At 36.4% G+C, this 15,181-nt stretch overlaps 3 protein-coding genes across 4 annotated transcripts in view; 2 read left to right on the top strand and 1 right to left on the bottom strand.

Moving 5' to 3' along the window:
• The first annotated feature begins 1,087 nt into the window (after positions 1–1,087).
• Positions 1,088–7,719, top strand: LOC106667331 (NADH dehydrogenase [ubiquinone] 1 beta subcomplex subunit 7). Its single transcript, XM_014395215.2, has 3 exons — positions 1,088–1,449; positions 7,300–7,468; positions 7,542–7,719. The coding sequence occupies exons 1-3, from the start codon at positions 1,332–1,334 to the stop codon at positions 7,621–7,623; spliced, it is 369 nt and encodes a 122-aa protein (XP_014250701.1). The 5' UTR covers positions 1,088–1,331; the 3' UTR covers positions 7,624–7,719.
• Positions 7,710–11,321, bottom strand: LOC106667327 (prostaglandin reductase 1-like). 2 transcript variants are annotated; one of them, XM_014395210.2, is made up of 9 exons: positions 11,147–11,249; positions 11,000–11,082; positions 9,044–9,156; positions 8,881–8,983; positions 8,635–8,826; positions 8,306–8,579; positions 8,136–8,247; positions 7,960–8,078; positions 7,710–7,902 (listed from the first exon to the last, which is right to left on the bottom strand). In XM_014395210.2, the coding sequence occupies exons 2-9, from the start codon at positions 11,050–11,052 to the stop codon at positions 7,792–7,794; spliced, it is 1,077 nt and encodes a 358-aa protein (XP_014250696.1). In that variant the 5' UTR covers positions 11,053–11,082; positions 11,147–11,249; the 3' UTR covers positions 7,710–7,791. The 2 variants fall into 2 exon arrangements, with proteins under 2 accessions (XP_014250696.1, XP_014250697.1); XM_014395211.2 differs by lacking the exon at positions 11,000–11,082 and having other exon boundaries at positions 11,147–11,321.
• A 1,153-nt stretch (positions 11,322–12,474) lies between these two features.
• LOC106667329 (elongation of very long chain fatty acids protein AAEL008004-like) overlaps positions 12,475–15,181 on the top strand; it is a 93,391-nt gene continuing 90,684 nt past the window's right edge. The window contains exon 1 of the mRNA XM_024225073.1: positions 12,475–12,507. The gene's annotated coding sequence lies outside the window, so the exon portion shown is untranslated. The remainder of the gene's footprint in view (positions 12,508–15,181) is intronic.

Here is a 15,181-nt window from a genome sequence, read left to right as displayed (position 1 = left end):
GGTTGTAGAGGTGCTATACAGTCTTGAAAAATTGTTGAAGATGTATCCTGTCTTGGAACCAGGATTGTAGATGTGGTCTTGGAACAATGGTTGTAGATGTGCTCTTGGATCAATGGTTGTAGTTGTGATCTTGGAACAATGGTTGTAGAGGTGCTATCCAGTCTTGGAAAATTGTTGAAGATATATCCTGTCTTGGAACCAGGGTTGTAGATGTGGTCTTGGAACAATGGTTGTAGATGTGCTCTTGGAACAATGGTTGTAGATGTGGTCTTTGGAACAATGGTTGTTGATGTAGTTTTGGAAATGGTTCTAGATGTGGTCTTGGAACAATGGTTGTAGAGGTGCTATCCAGTCTTGGAACAGTGGTTGTAGATGTGGACTCGGAACAATGGTTCCAGATGTAGCATCCAAAATTGGTTAAAATGAGGTTTTACTGTATGGATGGCAGCTTGGATATCCAGTCTTGGCAGAATATCTTTGATACCCAACCATAGTGGCAATGGAATATATTTTTGGTATCAAGTCTTAGTCCAACGATTGTAGATGCTGGACCCAGCTTTGGTCGAATATCTCTAGTACCCAACCATGGTGGAAGTAGAATATACCTTCGGTATCAAGTATCCGTACATAGGGTATAGCTTTGGTATCAAATTTTGGTCTAAGTGTTGCAGTTTGGTTTTAAGTCATGATTCACAGATAATAGTTTTGTTAGCCAGTACTGGTTCAACAAAGTGGAACTTTGGTATACAGATTTGGACGACGAAGATTGTAATTTTAAAATGTATATATATGTATCTTGGCAAATTTGGTATCAAGATTTGGTATAAAGCTGTATACTAGCTTAAACCAACACTAGCTACCGAAACAATTATCTATGAACAAAGATTATCAATGCTACAATCTTTGTCGACCGAATCTGGGTACCAAAGCAATACCATTTGTACCACTCGATACCAAAATATGATTTTTGCGATAAATGGTGATGACGATTCTCTCTAAAATATGATTCGAATTTGGATCGAGTCAGAATCGATACATCGATGTTAAGTCGAATATTTTTCTTTTAAGATTGAAGCCTTGAAGGGAAGAATTAAATAACGGGACGGAAAGTGCCGTCCGTTCGGTTTCGCTTGTTTTTTTTTGTTTGTTTAAAGGTCTCACGTGATCAATCGTACCGAGAGAATCCATGTCCGTGTCCCTCCAGCTGGCCATCGCGTAGGTTTCTCGTTTAGGAGTCGTGTTATATTTCTTCAATCTTCAACCCATCTTCGTTCATCTTCTTTTACTGGAGAGACCCCTCAGGAGAAGGATAAACGCGATACGAAGACGACATGGGTAACTTGCAGAACGGGGCGGCGTACAAGTTCAGCGACGACCCCGTCCCACATCCAAGCGAACCGGCCAAATTCGACCCACTCTACGGATTTCCGAACGGGAGGAAAGAAAAAGGTGAAGGATTTAAAAATAAATAAAATCATAAAAGGGAAAACATTAAGCATTGCTGTTTGTTGGAATTAAGAAATGTTGGTTTTTAAACTCAGGATAGGCAAATCAGCGACCACGTAAGTGGAAAATAGACAAAGCAAACTGGCCCCTTTTCCAAAACATAGTAGATCTGACCAATTTAAAACTAAATGACACAGACATTAATGATTTGACTGTAGAATTAAATTCATGCATAGTTAAAGCAGCTGAAACTGCCATTCCTCAATCCAGCAATTTTCCTTATAATAAGAAAACCAACCCTGTACCATGGTGGACAGGAGAGTGCGAAAGTGCGTTTAGGGAAAGGAAGAAATGTTTGAGGAAATTTCTTAGGCGACCATCTACCGAAGTTTTGAATTCCCTAAACCACGCGAAAAAGAGATTCAGGTATATTACTAAGAAGAGTAAAACGCAGTCATGGAAAAACTTTCTTGATAATGTTAGTAGCCACACTCCCAGCAAAATGTTTTGGGATACAGTTAAAAGAATCAAAGGTATTGATTCTTCACCCCCTCTAAATTGTCTTTATGACCAAAATACATATGTCACTGATCAAAATGCAATCGTGAACTTACTAGGAAAAAATTTATATAACCTATCTGCGGACAACAACATCGCACCCAATCTTTTGGTTCACAAATATAAAATTGAGTTGATCCCTATTAATCATGAATCAGATCCTGCAAACCCTTTAAACAAACCTTTTTCTGTTAACGAATTTGAACTCGCATTGACAAGTAGAAAAGACTCAACTCCTGGCCTAGACCGTATATGCATAAGCATGATAAAAAACCTAAAGGGCAAAGACAAAAAAGTGGTACTTGACTACATGAATAAGATCTTTTTAGAAGGTCTATTTCCAAAAATTTGGTCACATGCCATAGCAGTTCCAATTCTCAAAAAAGATAAATCCCCTCTCTTAGTAACTAGTTATAGACTCATTTCAATGACTTGTTCATTGTGCAAACTATTAGAAAAATTAGTAGCTAATAGAATCCAGTGGTTTCTTGAATCAAATAATTCATTGCCTTCTTGGCAAAGTGGCTTCAGAAAAGGAAGATCTACACTTGACAATATAGTTGGATTAGAGTTTGACATTCTGAATGCATTTAATAATGGTGATAGAGTCCTAGCTGTTTTCCTAGATCTAGAAAATGCGTTCGATCGAACATGGAGACGATTAATAATAAACTCACTTATTAAAATGGGTATTAATGGTAATGTGCTAAAATTTATTGTAAATTTTCTATCTGATAGACGATTTAGAGTGAGATGTGGGACGGCTGAATCTAAAGAATTTATCCAAGAAAATGGAGTGCCACAGGGTTGTGTTCTTAGTGCCATGTTGTTCTGCATAGGACTTAATGATATAACTAAAAAACTAAAGTTACCAATTCAGATAATGCTTTATGCTGATGACATTGTTATCTATCTAAAGGGAAAAAATCTAAATATAATGAAAGAAAATATTCAGGAAGCTCTGAATGTTGCTTCCGATTGGCTAACCAAAAATGGTTTCAAGATTTCATTGTCAAAAACTAAAGCAGTCCTTTTTGCAAAGAGAAGGCCTCATACTAATATGTCACTTAAAATTAATGGCATAACTGTAGACTTTGCTGATTCTGTCCGATATTTAGGAGTAATATTCGATCGTACTCTTAACTGGTCTAAACATTTGAAAACACTGAAAGCACAATGCTCGAATTCCATCAATTTTCTCCGAATTATTGGTGGAACGACATTGGGTGCTGATAGAGCTAGCATGCTAAAAATCTACCGATGTCTCATTCGCTCTAAACTGGACTATGGGAGTTGTGCATACGGCTCTGCTAGTGACAGAACATTGTCCATGATTGAACCGATACAAAACACAGGTTTGCGTCTAGCCATAGGTGCATTTAGATCTAGTCCATCTGTTAGTGTGCATGCTGAAGCTGGAGAACTGCCCTTCAAACATCGAAGATTAAGACTTGACTTGAACTTTGCAGTTAAAATTCTCTCATGCCCTTCCCATCCTCTAGTGTCCCTTTTTCCAAGTGAAAACTCTATTCTGTTTGAAGATACCCTACGCAGTAAAAGAAAGCATTTTCCATCTAGAGTGGCTGCTCATTTACAATTAATAAATGCTACGATCCCCCCTCTCTATAAAATTGGAATTTCACCTAAATCTCCCTTGCTGCTTCCAAAGCCTAATCTATGCTTAGACCTCACTAAATTTTCTAAGAAGAGTACTCCCACCTACGTGTACAATCAAGAATTTTATAAAATAATATATATCTTTTCGAATCCCACACTATGTTTTACTGATGGCTCAAAAAATGATGTAGGGACAGGTGCTGCTTTTTTCACTTATAATAATAAGGCACAATATATGTTTACCCTACCACCTATATGTAGCAGCTATACTGCTGAGATTATAGCAATAGCAAGATGCTTAACTACATTAGCCCCATTCAGGGAAACGATTGTCATCTGTACCGACTCTTTGTCAGCGCTATTAGCACGTAAAAACAACTTTTCTGTACATCCGTTGATACAAGACATCCTAATTACCATTGAATCTCTGCAAAATCAGGGAAATAGAGTAGTTTTCATGTGGATTCCTGGACATTGCGGAATATTTGGCAATGAGGAGGTGGACCATTTAGCAAAGCAGGCTGTCCTTAATGGAGTTAAAACTACAAAAACACCAAAATCCGATGTGGCAGCTTGGCATAAAAGAAAGTCTTGGCAGTTATGGCAAACGGAGTGGGAAACGACTTCTAATGTCAAACTGAGGGAGATAAAAAATAGTGTAAAACCTTGGGCCTCATCTCATAGAAGTTCCAGGCATGAAGAAGTTGTCCTTGCTAGGCTTAGAATTGGTAGGCTTACTCATTCTTATCTTATGGCAAAAAAAGAGACTCCGCTTTGTGATGTTTGTGCAGAAAGAATAACATTGACAAATTGCAAAAAATATGTAGCAGAAAGACATCGGTTGGAAATTCCAACCAATCTCAAAGACTCGCTTGGTGATGACTTTGACCAAATAAACAAACTAGTAACTTTCCTTGAAAAAACTAAACTAATTTCGGAAATATAAAGATAAAATAATATAATAATTTAATAAAAAATCATTCAAGTTCAGTATGCAATAATCTGTAATCCACTCAATGTTGGGTGGTGTCTTGGGTTGCGGTTTGGGTGCCCACCTGGTGAAGGTTGTGGGGGGGGGGTGTCCGGAGCGTGTGATGCTGCCGGGGCCCTGGTTCCCGCTAGTGGGGGGGTTCCTGAGCTGTGGCCCAATCTCCACCCGGCTTGAAATTTTTTAAGGCGGAAAATGACCCAAAGCGGTTGATCGCCTTTTATAATTTATAAAAAAAACAACTCAGGATAACCATAAAGATAGCCTTCCTGGGTGTTGATCTTATCCTTGGTATCTAATAAATATCTTAGCTAAAAGTGTATTAAGTTTGGGGATGGTTAGGATAATAACCTCAAGAAGATCCAATACAACATCAGTGTATTAAGTTCTTTAAAAAAAGATAGTTAAAAAATAGTTTTTGTCCAAAAATTAATCCTTTTTGTGAAGTATGTGTCAAACAAACTTCCATTTTTTTATCCTCAACAGAAAACGGTTCATGTGGAAACGGGTCAAACCCATTGACTAAAAATTGAATTCGATTGCCAAAATCCTCTTGTTAGATTTAAAAAAAAAAAAAAAAAAAAAAAAATGGACGGAGTGCCTTGAATATTTTTTGTCCAAAAATTAATCCCTTTTCTGAAGTATCTGTTGAAACAGTCTTTCATTTTTTTAAATCCTCAGCAGGAAGGTTAATGAGCAAACGGGTCGAATGCATTCACCAAAATTGGTCTTTCGCCAACCAGCGGTGACTCCAAATTATTTATTTCACGTAGAAACCACATGTGAATTCATTTTTATTAACAACTTGAAATTACACTTTTCATTCATTTTTAAAAACCTGTGCGTCTTCTACTGCAAATCTCTCCTGGTTAACAGCCATCTCAATTATTGAACAGAAATTGTCTTGGGTTTGCGCACTGGCATGCGCTGTTCCGCAAATATGAAATTATCCCGATTAATTATTCTTTTTATCTAAGATTTTTGGTTGAGATGAAAAAGTCACTTATCAAGCAGCATTCAAACCCATGACCTTCGGCTCAATATTCCGCTGCTTTAACCACTTGTCATGACGTCTCACACCAATTCCTCATCTCAATCTTTCAAATTTTTTCTCTTTTTGCTATTTTTCAAATGTCTTGTTATCAGGATGCGATTCTCAATAACTTATGAAGTGATTACTTCTTTACTTATTATACATTAATATTAATTTGAAAAATGGCAAAAAGAGGGAAAATTCAAAAGGTTGTAGGTTGAGATATGAGGAGTTGGTGTCCAAGGGGATTGAAGTCACGATAGCTCAAGCGATTAGAGCAGCGACGTATTGAGCCAAAGGTAATGGGTTCAAATCCCACTGTGACACTAGTTTTTCTCTCAACCAAAAACCTTAGATAAAAAGAATAATTAATATGGTCAGTTATGATTGACTAAGCTGATGACTAAGCATATATGGATATGAAATAATGTTTTCTCCTCCTTTACAAAATATTTTTAAATGGGAATCTCGTAAATAAAATTTCCAAAATTCATAGTGAGAGTTGCCATTTGAAAATTCATTCATCTCCACATTTATCGCTATGTAAAGAACTGTGTTGCCTTATTCGATTTTTAAAAAGGTAATTTAAACGGTTAAACCATAAATGATTTGCATTGGCTATTTAAAATGCAGAGTGAGCTATTACATCTGAATTTGACTCAGTGGTTTAGGGGAGGCCCTGGGATATGTTCTCTCTTCAACTCAGGTGTGATTGAAAATATTGCTCATTTTCTAGCTGAGGGTACAATCCTGGGTGAAATCTGTATACAATCCCTTAATTGCTTGAATGGTACAAAAACCCCAAAAGAACTGATCCAATACGCATTGGAATTACAGATACAAATTAGTACACAAATTTAATTTTTACCTTTTTTTTTGGTTTTCTGCAGTTTTTATTTTAAAGTAAGAATTAGTGGGTTATTTCTTATAATTTGCTAAATTTTTCTGTTAATTTTCATTTCTTCTGATGTAAATCAATTTATTTTTTTGATTATTTGTATCTTAATTGGTCTTATTTGTAACCAATGTTGAGTTTATATATATTTTTTAATATATCTTTCTTTACATTTTTCTGTTCCTTTTTTCTTATTCATTTTTATTTTAGCCTTAGTGTAAGTTAATTTTCATATTCAGTTTATGCTTTCTTGATTTTAGCGCTTTTTTATTGTTATAATTTTCAGTAACAACCTATGTTTATAGTAAGTCGCCATTATACATGTATTCTTGTTTCTTTCGGCACCTCTAACAGACAGACTTTGTCCATGTGTATATACTTTTTATTTTATTTTTGTAAATATTTTTATTTTAAATATAAGTCTCTCTGACTGTCTTCGTGTGTGTGTGTGTGTCTCACTCTCCATCTACCCATCTCTCTCTGTTTTTCTGACTGTCTTCTCTCTTTCTCTGTCTATCTCTCTCTCTATTACCCTCTCTCTCTCCAACTGTGTCTGCCTACCTCTCTCTTTCAAAATAGTATTCAATTCCTGAAATCGTCGTTAGATTAAAAAAAAACAAAAAAGAAAAAAAACGGACGGAGTGTCTTGAATATTTTTTGTACAAAAATGAATCGTTTTTCTGAAGATCTTTGGAAAGGACTTCCATTTTTTTAATCCATTGACCAAAATAATGTCAATTTTTTTTGTCTTGTCTAACGCAGAAATGAAGGCGACGCAGGATGAGCTATACTCGGCGAAGGTACCGCTCGATAAACGTGACTACTGCTCCCACCTGCTCCTTGACTACCAGAAATGCCGAAGGGCCAATTTCCCCTTCATCCTAAGTTGCCATCATGACAAGCACATGTACTTGCAGTGCGAATATGAGGAGTAAGAAAAAAAAAAAAAAATCATGGACTTCGTACATTTTATAAATTGCTTTTTTTTCTTCTTCTTTTTGTAGTTACCTCGATAGGATGAAGGATTACGAGAGGGAACGAAGGCTGATGGAGCGCAGCAAGAGGGCCACAACGGCCGGCGCTTGATTGTTCCCCCCAATTATTTTCCCTTAGTTATTGTTTATAAATGTAATATACAAATGCGATAGACATAAATTAATAAAAATTCTATATAAAAAAGTTTTCTTTTTATGTTTTATTATTTGTAATATACGTTGGATGTTTATGTAGGATCTGCAGGTTGAAGGGTTCAGTTTAGACTTTCACGAGTGCTTTGCCAGATCCGTCGCCCCTCAGCGTGGCCGCCAGTGCTTCGGGCAGCTTTTCAAAGCCTTCCGTCACAAATTCCCTGTACTTGAGCTTTCCCTGGAAAGAAGTTTTAATTAATTATTTTTTGTGTACTTTAAAAAAAAAATTATTTACCTGTGTGACCCATTCGATGTTTTTCTCGATGCCCTCGTTCCATCTGTCGAGCCAGCGTTGTACAAGGAATCCTTCCATCTTGAGCTGCTTGAGTACGACATCAGTTTGGACCAAGGGTGCTTAAGGATAAAAAAAATATATATATACGAGGCAAGTGAGATTTTGCATTTTTTTACCTTTGGGTAGGTTGTTTGGGTCAGAGTTGTATGCCGATATTGAACCGCAGACTGCTATGCGACCAAATGGATTCATCTGGCTCATTACTACGCTGCTCATTGTACCGCCTACCTGTAAATAATTTAAAAAAATGTATTTATACATTTCCCCCACCTTAAAATGTTTATACATTGTCGAAATAGCAGTCGACTCCATTCGACGCCTTTTCCCTGAGTGAAACGGTGATGTCTTCCTTTTTGTAGTTGATCGCGCCATCGAATCCAAGGTCGCCAACAAGCCAGTCGACCTTCTCCTGGGATCCGACAAATCCGACTACCCTGCAGCCGATGTTCTTGGCGATCTGCCCGACCAAGGATCCGACTGCACCTGCTGCGCCGCTTATCACGACCGTCTCACCGCTTTTCGGCTTGCAGAGCTCCATCAGGCCGAAATAAGCAGTATTTCTTAATGTATATTTTCATTTAATAATAATATTTAATTTAAAAATATTAAACCTACCCTGGCATACCGAGAACGCCAAGGGCGAGCGATAAAGGCAGCCCTTTGAAATCTGGCAGGACAAGAGGCTTTTCAAAACCACCGAATGGCGATTCCACCTTGTCCGGGTTCGCCACGGCGTTCGTCTGCCATCCGAGGTATCCTACAATGCTATCGCCGGCCTTGTAACCTGGATGTCTGCTCTTCACCACCCTTTAACCACAAAAGAAAGTAAAATAAAATAAAAAATCATAAAATTTGACTTACTTGGCAACTTGCGCACCAAACATGGTCCCACCGGTTTCCTTTATCACCGAAACTGGCCTCATATATGGGTCGACGCTTATAAAAAGCGCTTTGAATTCCACATCTTAAAAAAAAATCATTATATAGAATTTAAAAAAAAAAAGTTTTTTTTAATTTAGTCTACCTCCATCTTTCAATTCTTGGACTTTTTCCTCGACTAGCTCAAAGTCGGATGTCTTCGGCTCTCCGACAAAGTGCTTGCGGAATATCAACCTCTTGTTTGTGCTCATAATGTTACTGCAACAAAAATAATTAACAGAGATGAATATGCGAGTGTGTGAGATATACATGAGCAAGTGGGTGACTGAGTAAAGGAGCATGGGAGCTCTCTCGCTGGGATGAGTGAGTGAGGGAGATGAGTACATTGTTGCTCTTATTTGGGCGATAAATTAATTGTCTTGCACTTCGTCATCGTGGATTGTCGAATATTCGTCAGTAAGCTCCAACATGAGGTAAGGGATTTCCATACAGCTTTTCCTTTCAGCAATTTCTACCCTTCCCTGTTTCCCCCAAGATTCCTCATGGATGAAGGAAAATGATGAACAGAGGGTGAGTTCATTTTCAATGATTTTATTTTAATTTGTTTCTCGTTGTACATTACACAGTCCACTGCGTTGATGGACCATTGAGAGAGACATGAGTGAGTGGGGTGAATGTGAGTGAGCAAGTGAATGAGTGATTGAGAAAGTGAGGGAGAGATGTGATCTAAAAATAATGTTTTTAGTTTTCAACATGTTCCATAAAATATTACATGTAATTTAAACACCATAATGTCAATTTTTTTTGCAATATTATTACTAATATATTTTATGTGCAGTTTTATGACGCTAACAGAATTTTTATTTATTTGTTTTTATTTTATTAATTTTTAATTCCTCCAAAAAGACCAATTATTGCATCCACAAACTCAGCAAAATGCGGAAATATTTCTGAGTTCAGCATCATCGATTTTCCAGGAGGACAATAAGTGAGTGAATGAGTGAGGGATAGATATATGACATATATATGAGTAATTAAGTGAGTGTGAGACTGAGTGAATGAGCGTGGTATAGTGACTAAGTGAGAGAGAGAGATTAGAGTGTGTGTGTGAGTGAGTAAGTGGGAGACTGAGTGAATGAGTGGGTGACTTAAATGAATGAATGAGTGACTGATTAAATGAGAGAGAGAGGGAGAGATATGAGTGACTAAGTGAGTGAGTGGGTGACTTAGTGTGTCCGTGAATGACTAAAACATTGGGTGACTTAAGTGAATGAGTGAGTGACTAAATGAGTAAGCAAGGGACATACGTGAGTGACTAAGTGAGTGGGCGAATAAGTAACTATGTGCGTGAGTTAGTGACTAAATGAGTGAACAAGGGAGAGAGATGAGTGCCTAAGTGAGTGGGTAAATGAGTAACTAAGGGAGAGAATGAGTGACTAAATGAGTGAATGACTAAATGAGTGAGCAAGGGACATACGTGAGTGGGTGAATAAGTAACTATCTGCGTGAGTTAGTGACTAAATGAGTGAGCAAGGGAGTGTCTAAGTGTGTGGGTGAATGAGTAACTAAGGAAGTGAATGAGTGAGCGAGGGACATAGATGAGTGACTAAGTGATTGAGTGGGTGATTTAAGTGAGTGACTGAATGATTAAGTGAAGTGAATGAGACTGAGTGAGAGAGTTATGAATAAGTAATTGAGTGACTAATAGAGTGGTGAGTGAATGTCTAGGTGGGAGCCTGAGTGAATGAGCGTGAAAGAAAGATGTGAGTGACTAAGTGAGTGATTGAGTGAGTGACCAAAAGAATGAGCGACTTTCCGACTAAACCGAATTAGTTCGTTAGTGGGGTAAAAAATATTTTGACCCCACTTTACTCGGTCAGAACATCTATGCGTTAATGAAATTGCCCGTCAATGATTCTTTTTTCTCTATTTTTTGACTTTTAGAAAAAAAACAAAAAAACTTTATCCTTGAAGAAGACTCGTTGTAAGCCTTTGGAGGATTTAATGTCTAGTAATTATAATTTTTTCCAAGTCATTCTGACTTGTATTTTCTTTTAACTTTTTCCTACTTAAAAATATCGTGTGGTAATTTGTTTTTTACCTTTTTGAAAAACTTCTTCCCAACGTGCACCACACAGTCGAAACTTTGAGCATGATTTTTTTAGATAGAATTTTTTTAGCTTCCTGGAATAATTGATAAAAGAAGAAAGAGAGAAAAATAATTCTATTAAAAAAGGCCGGATTTTACCTTTGTCGTATTCTATTTTGCCGTCTTGCTGCTGGGAGCGTCGCGCGACTGAACGCGGACGGCGGACCCAGGCGGACAGCGATGGGCCCGTGCGCGGCCTTGGCTGCGCGACCACCGACGAAAGTGAGAGGGAAACAAATAAAATCACTTTTTTCAACGATTTGGGCTATTTCCGTTCAAGGAGGCCACTCAATACGGCCTAAAAAAATAATTTTAAAAAAATCTCGGGATTTTTTAATCAATTTTTTTTTTTACGATTCAAAAGATAAAGTGTGGCTTTTTTAAGGTTCAATTGAGTAAACTCGAAAGAACCGTACAAAAGACCACACTTAATCTTTTGAATCGGGAAAAATGGATTAAAAAATATTTAGATTTTTTTTTTTAATTTTACGATTTCTACTATTTCCGTTCAAGGAGGCCACAAGATACGGCAAAAAAATAATAATAAAAAAATCTAGAGATTTTTTGCTATTTTTTTCGATGATGAGTATGAGATGAAGAGTGGTTTTTTGATGTTGTTTTTGTCATATACACTGATTGACTGATGGTTCCAAAAAATCACGTATGGGTTGTTTTTATGTAATTGAGGGTCACCCTTTCTAATTTTCGTTTACCTTCACTTTTCAGTTCATATAATGCAGAAATATTTGTCATTTTAAATCCTTTAGACGATCCTTGTATCAGTCACCATAAAATAATTATATTTTCTGATTCTTATAGTGCACATACTTGGGCCCCCTCACTTTGCCTGAGATGGGCTCGTATTTCGGGGGCAAAATCCCCCCCCCTGACTATAAAATTTATGTATGTACAGAAAATAGAAAAAAAAAACAAGAAAAATTTGAAAATTATTTACACGATTGTTTATTAATTAATTTAAATACCTTTTTTAAGGGAGGAAATCTCTCATGTTCGATCCTTCGCTGCCTTTGTGAAAGTGACCGATTTAGCGGGAATATTATTCCTCCTTCATCAATGATAATTGATCTTACAATTCTAATAAATTAATTTTAAAAAATTGAAAAACGTTTAAAAATAATATAAAGCGAATATCGTAAGTTTTTTTAACTTAAGTCTAATCGTTTTTAAAAATTTAAGCATAATTAAGTTCATTGCGGAGATTGTTGATCAAGCTGGCACTGATACGATAGGCCGACGATTCCCAGTTTATTATTTGAATAATTTAATTTAATTTAATAAAAAAAAATCAATTGCTAAATATTCTTTAATTTTTTTTGTAATATTATTTTTAGAAAGGATTTTGATAATGTAAAATTTTTTTACCGCGGAAGTGTACTTGCATGCTTGGCCGTTAAGCGCCATTCCCACGACAGATCTCGACCGGTCAAGACTTCTTCAAGGTGACTTTTTTTCTTCCAAATAACATCGATTTACCTAAATAAGCTGCTTTTTCGGTCAAATCGGAGAGAGAAATATATACAGAATAAAAAGGAAAACATTTTACAACTTTTCTTTTTATTTAAATAAGGTACAAATGTCATCAAGGCATTTTCAGTTAAAGACTACTATAGGTCTATTGGAAAGTCCTGTCCGTTTTTAGAATAAAACAAAATAATAAATTTTTAATACCTCGAATAAACTTTATCGAATAATATAATTTTCATATTAATTATTCTTTTTATGTAAGGTCTTTGTTGACAAGAAAAGTGTCACGAGCGAGATTCGAATCCATGACCTTTGACTCTATACACTGCTCCTTTAACCACTTGAGCTATCGTGACTTCGATCCACTCGGGCACCAACTCCTCATCTCAACCTAAAACCTTTCGCATTTTCCCTCTTTTTGCCATTTTTCAAATTAATATTAATATGTAGTAAGTAAAGAAGTAATCACTTCACTAATAGCTCCCCGTGGCCACTTCATAAGTCGCTGAGAATCGAATCCTGATTAAAGACATTTGAGCAATAGCAAAAAGAGGTAAAATGCGAAAGGAAGGAGGTTGAGATGAGAATGTGATGTCTGAGTGGATTAAAGTCATGATAGCTCAAGTGGTTAGAGAAGTGGCATATTGAGCCGAAGGTCATGAGTTCGCATCCCACTCGATTCACTAACTATTTCATCTCAACCAAGACCTTCCATAAAAAGAATAATTAACTGAAATAATTAATATGGTCAGTTAGACTACTATTAATATATATTACTATTAATATATAATATTTTTCATAATTATTTATGACTTCTTGCCATCCTAGAGGTGAGAAATTGAACCAGTGCTTGTCTGATATCTTTTCATTTTTGAATTTTATTCCTTCAAAAAAATGTTGTAAGAACAGAAACAAGTTATAATCGGAGGGTGGTAGGAATATCAGAAATTTTCTCAGTGGACCATATTTTATTTATTAAGTTTCCTGCTCTCAAAAAGCTGATTAATTTGGCGATATTTTCTTGATTGCCCCGTAATATTTCATACATTGTATTCAGGAGAGAATAAAATTTTCTTACGTCATGAAATATGCGGCATGATAGTAAAATATGTTTAGTTGTTATAATGTCATTGCATGCTCTGTAAAGGCGGAGGATCACGGGTCGACCCTTGGTGGTCCGCCAGTGTCCTATTCTCAACCTCCTCCCTTCTCTTCAACCTAAACAAAGAGGCTGTGTCTGTTAAGATTGTTATGATTGTTCTCACCGAACCCTGCACACCTGAACAGCAGAGTGACTCTTTACTGTGTCACAAATTCCCCTCTCACTCTTTGTGTTCCCTTCTCAAAACCCTCAGGGTTTTAAGGCAATAAAGTATGTCCGGTTCGAACTGCATCTTCTTGAAAATGCTCGCCTGAACGAACTCCCTGCTGGCTTCAGGACTGGGAAGTCTGACGGGTTGGCCAGGGCATCGTTGTTGAACTCTTCCAGCAGTGGGAGAGGGTTACTGGATTGTAAGCATCTCACCAGTCCAACATGTTGATATCTCTGGAAGAGCGTGTTCAAATATGATCATTACTTTATCATTCAAATTCTTCTCACTTAACTCATGTGGCACCCATCTCGAATATTTCCACGTCAATCCTATTTTCCAAATGTGGTCTGAAATGGTTTGTTGAATCAAGCCACAATATCTGATGTTGAAAAATTTGTTGAAAAAAAAAAGTGATCTTACTTAAAAAGCAAATAAAACATTAATAATATGAACATTTAAATGTTATTGATGAGGCGTGATAGCCAACTGAGGAAGTATTTATTAACTTTCTTTCTTTTTTTGGCGGACTTCCTGCCACCTGTTTGGCTATGGTTCCCTGTCGAGGTACTCCTGCAGTGTCCCTGCCTCATAGTCATCCAAGGGTTCTCGTAGATCTTCCTCAATCTTTTCATCTATATCGAGAGACTTCTGCGGAATCCCTGCCTCATAGTTATCCAAGGGTCCTTGTTGTTCTTTCCCAATCTTTTCATATATATCAAGGAACTCCTCTGGTGTCCCTGCCTTGTAGAAATCCAAGGGTCCTTGTACTTCTTCCCCAATCTTTTTATTTATATCGAGGAATTCCTGTGGGGTCCTGCTCCTGCTTCATGGTTATCCAAGAGTCCTCATAGTTAAAATCTAATTCAATTTCAGCTGGTGTACCATAAGGCTCTATTCTTGGACCTTTACACTTTTCCTGTTTCTAAATGATCTTCCATTAAGTTTTAGTTTCTCCCAACTTCATATATATGCTGATGACGCTCAAATTCAATCAAGAAGTTGATGACTAAAAGCTATTTATTTATTTATTTACGGATTGAAATCCACTATAAAAAAGGCATTTTACAACAACAAAAAATATAAATAATATATGTAAAAATACAAATAATATATATTTATAAAGAATAAGGACGTATATACATGGTAATAATATAAATGGTAAATATAAATGATAAATATAAAAATACAATTAAAGAGTAAAAACTGAACAACAAAAATGAAAGACATAATTACTAACCAAATAAGGCAGAGGAAACAAAATAAAGCTGAAAGACAATTGAAACTACAATAATTAGGTACATATTTAATGAAAATAATGCTCTTTGTAAATATATAA

The sequence above is a fragment of the Cimex lectularius genome, unplaced genomic scaffold (assembly GCF_000648675.2).
Source record: "Cimex lectularius strain Harlan isolate CLEC.00 unplaced genomic scaffold, Clec_2.1 scaffold10, whole genome shotgun sequence".
Taxonomy (NCBI): Eukaryota; Metazoa; Arthropoda; class Insecta; order Hemiptera; family Cimicidae; genus Cimex; species Cimex lectularius.
The sequence above is the reverse complement of the archived record's forward strand: the minus strand, read 5'-3'. Positions and strand labels throughout refer to the sequence as shown.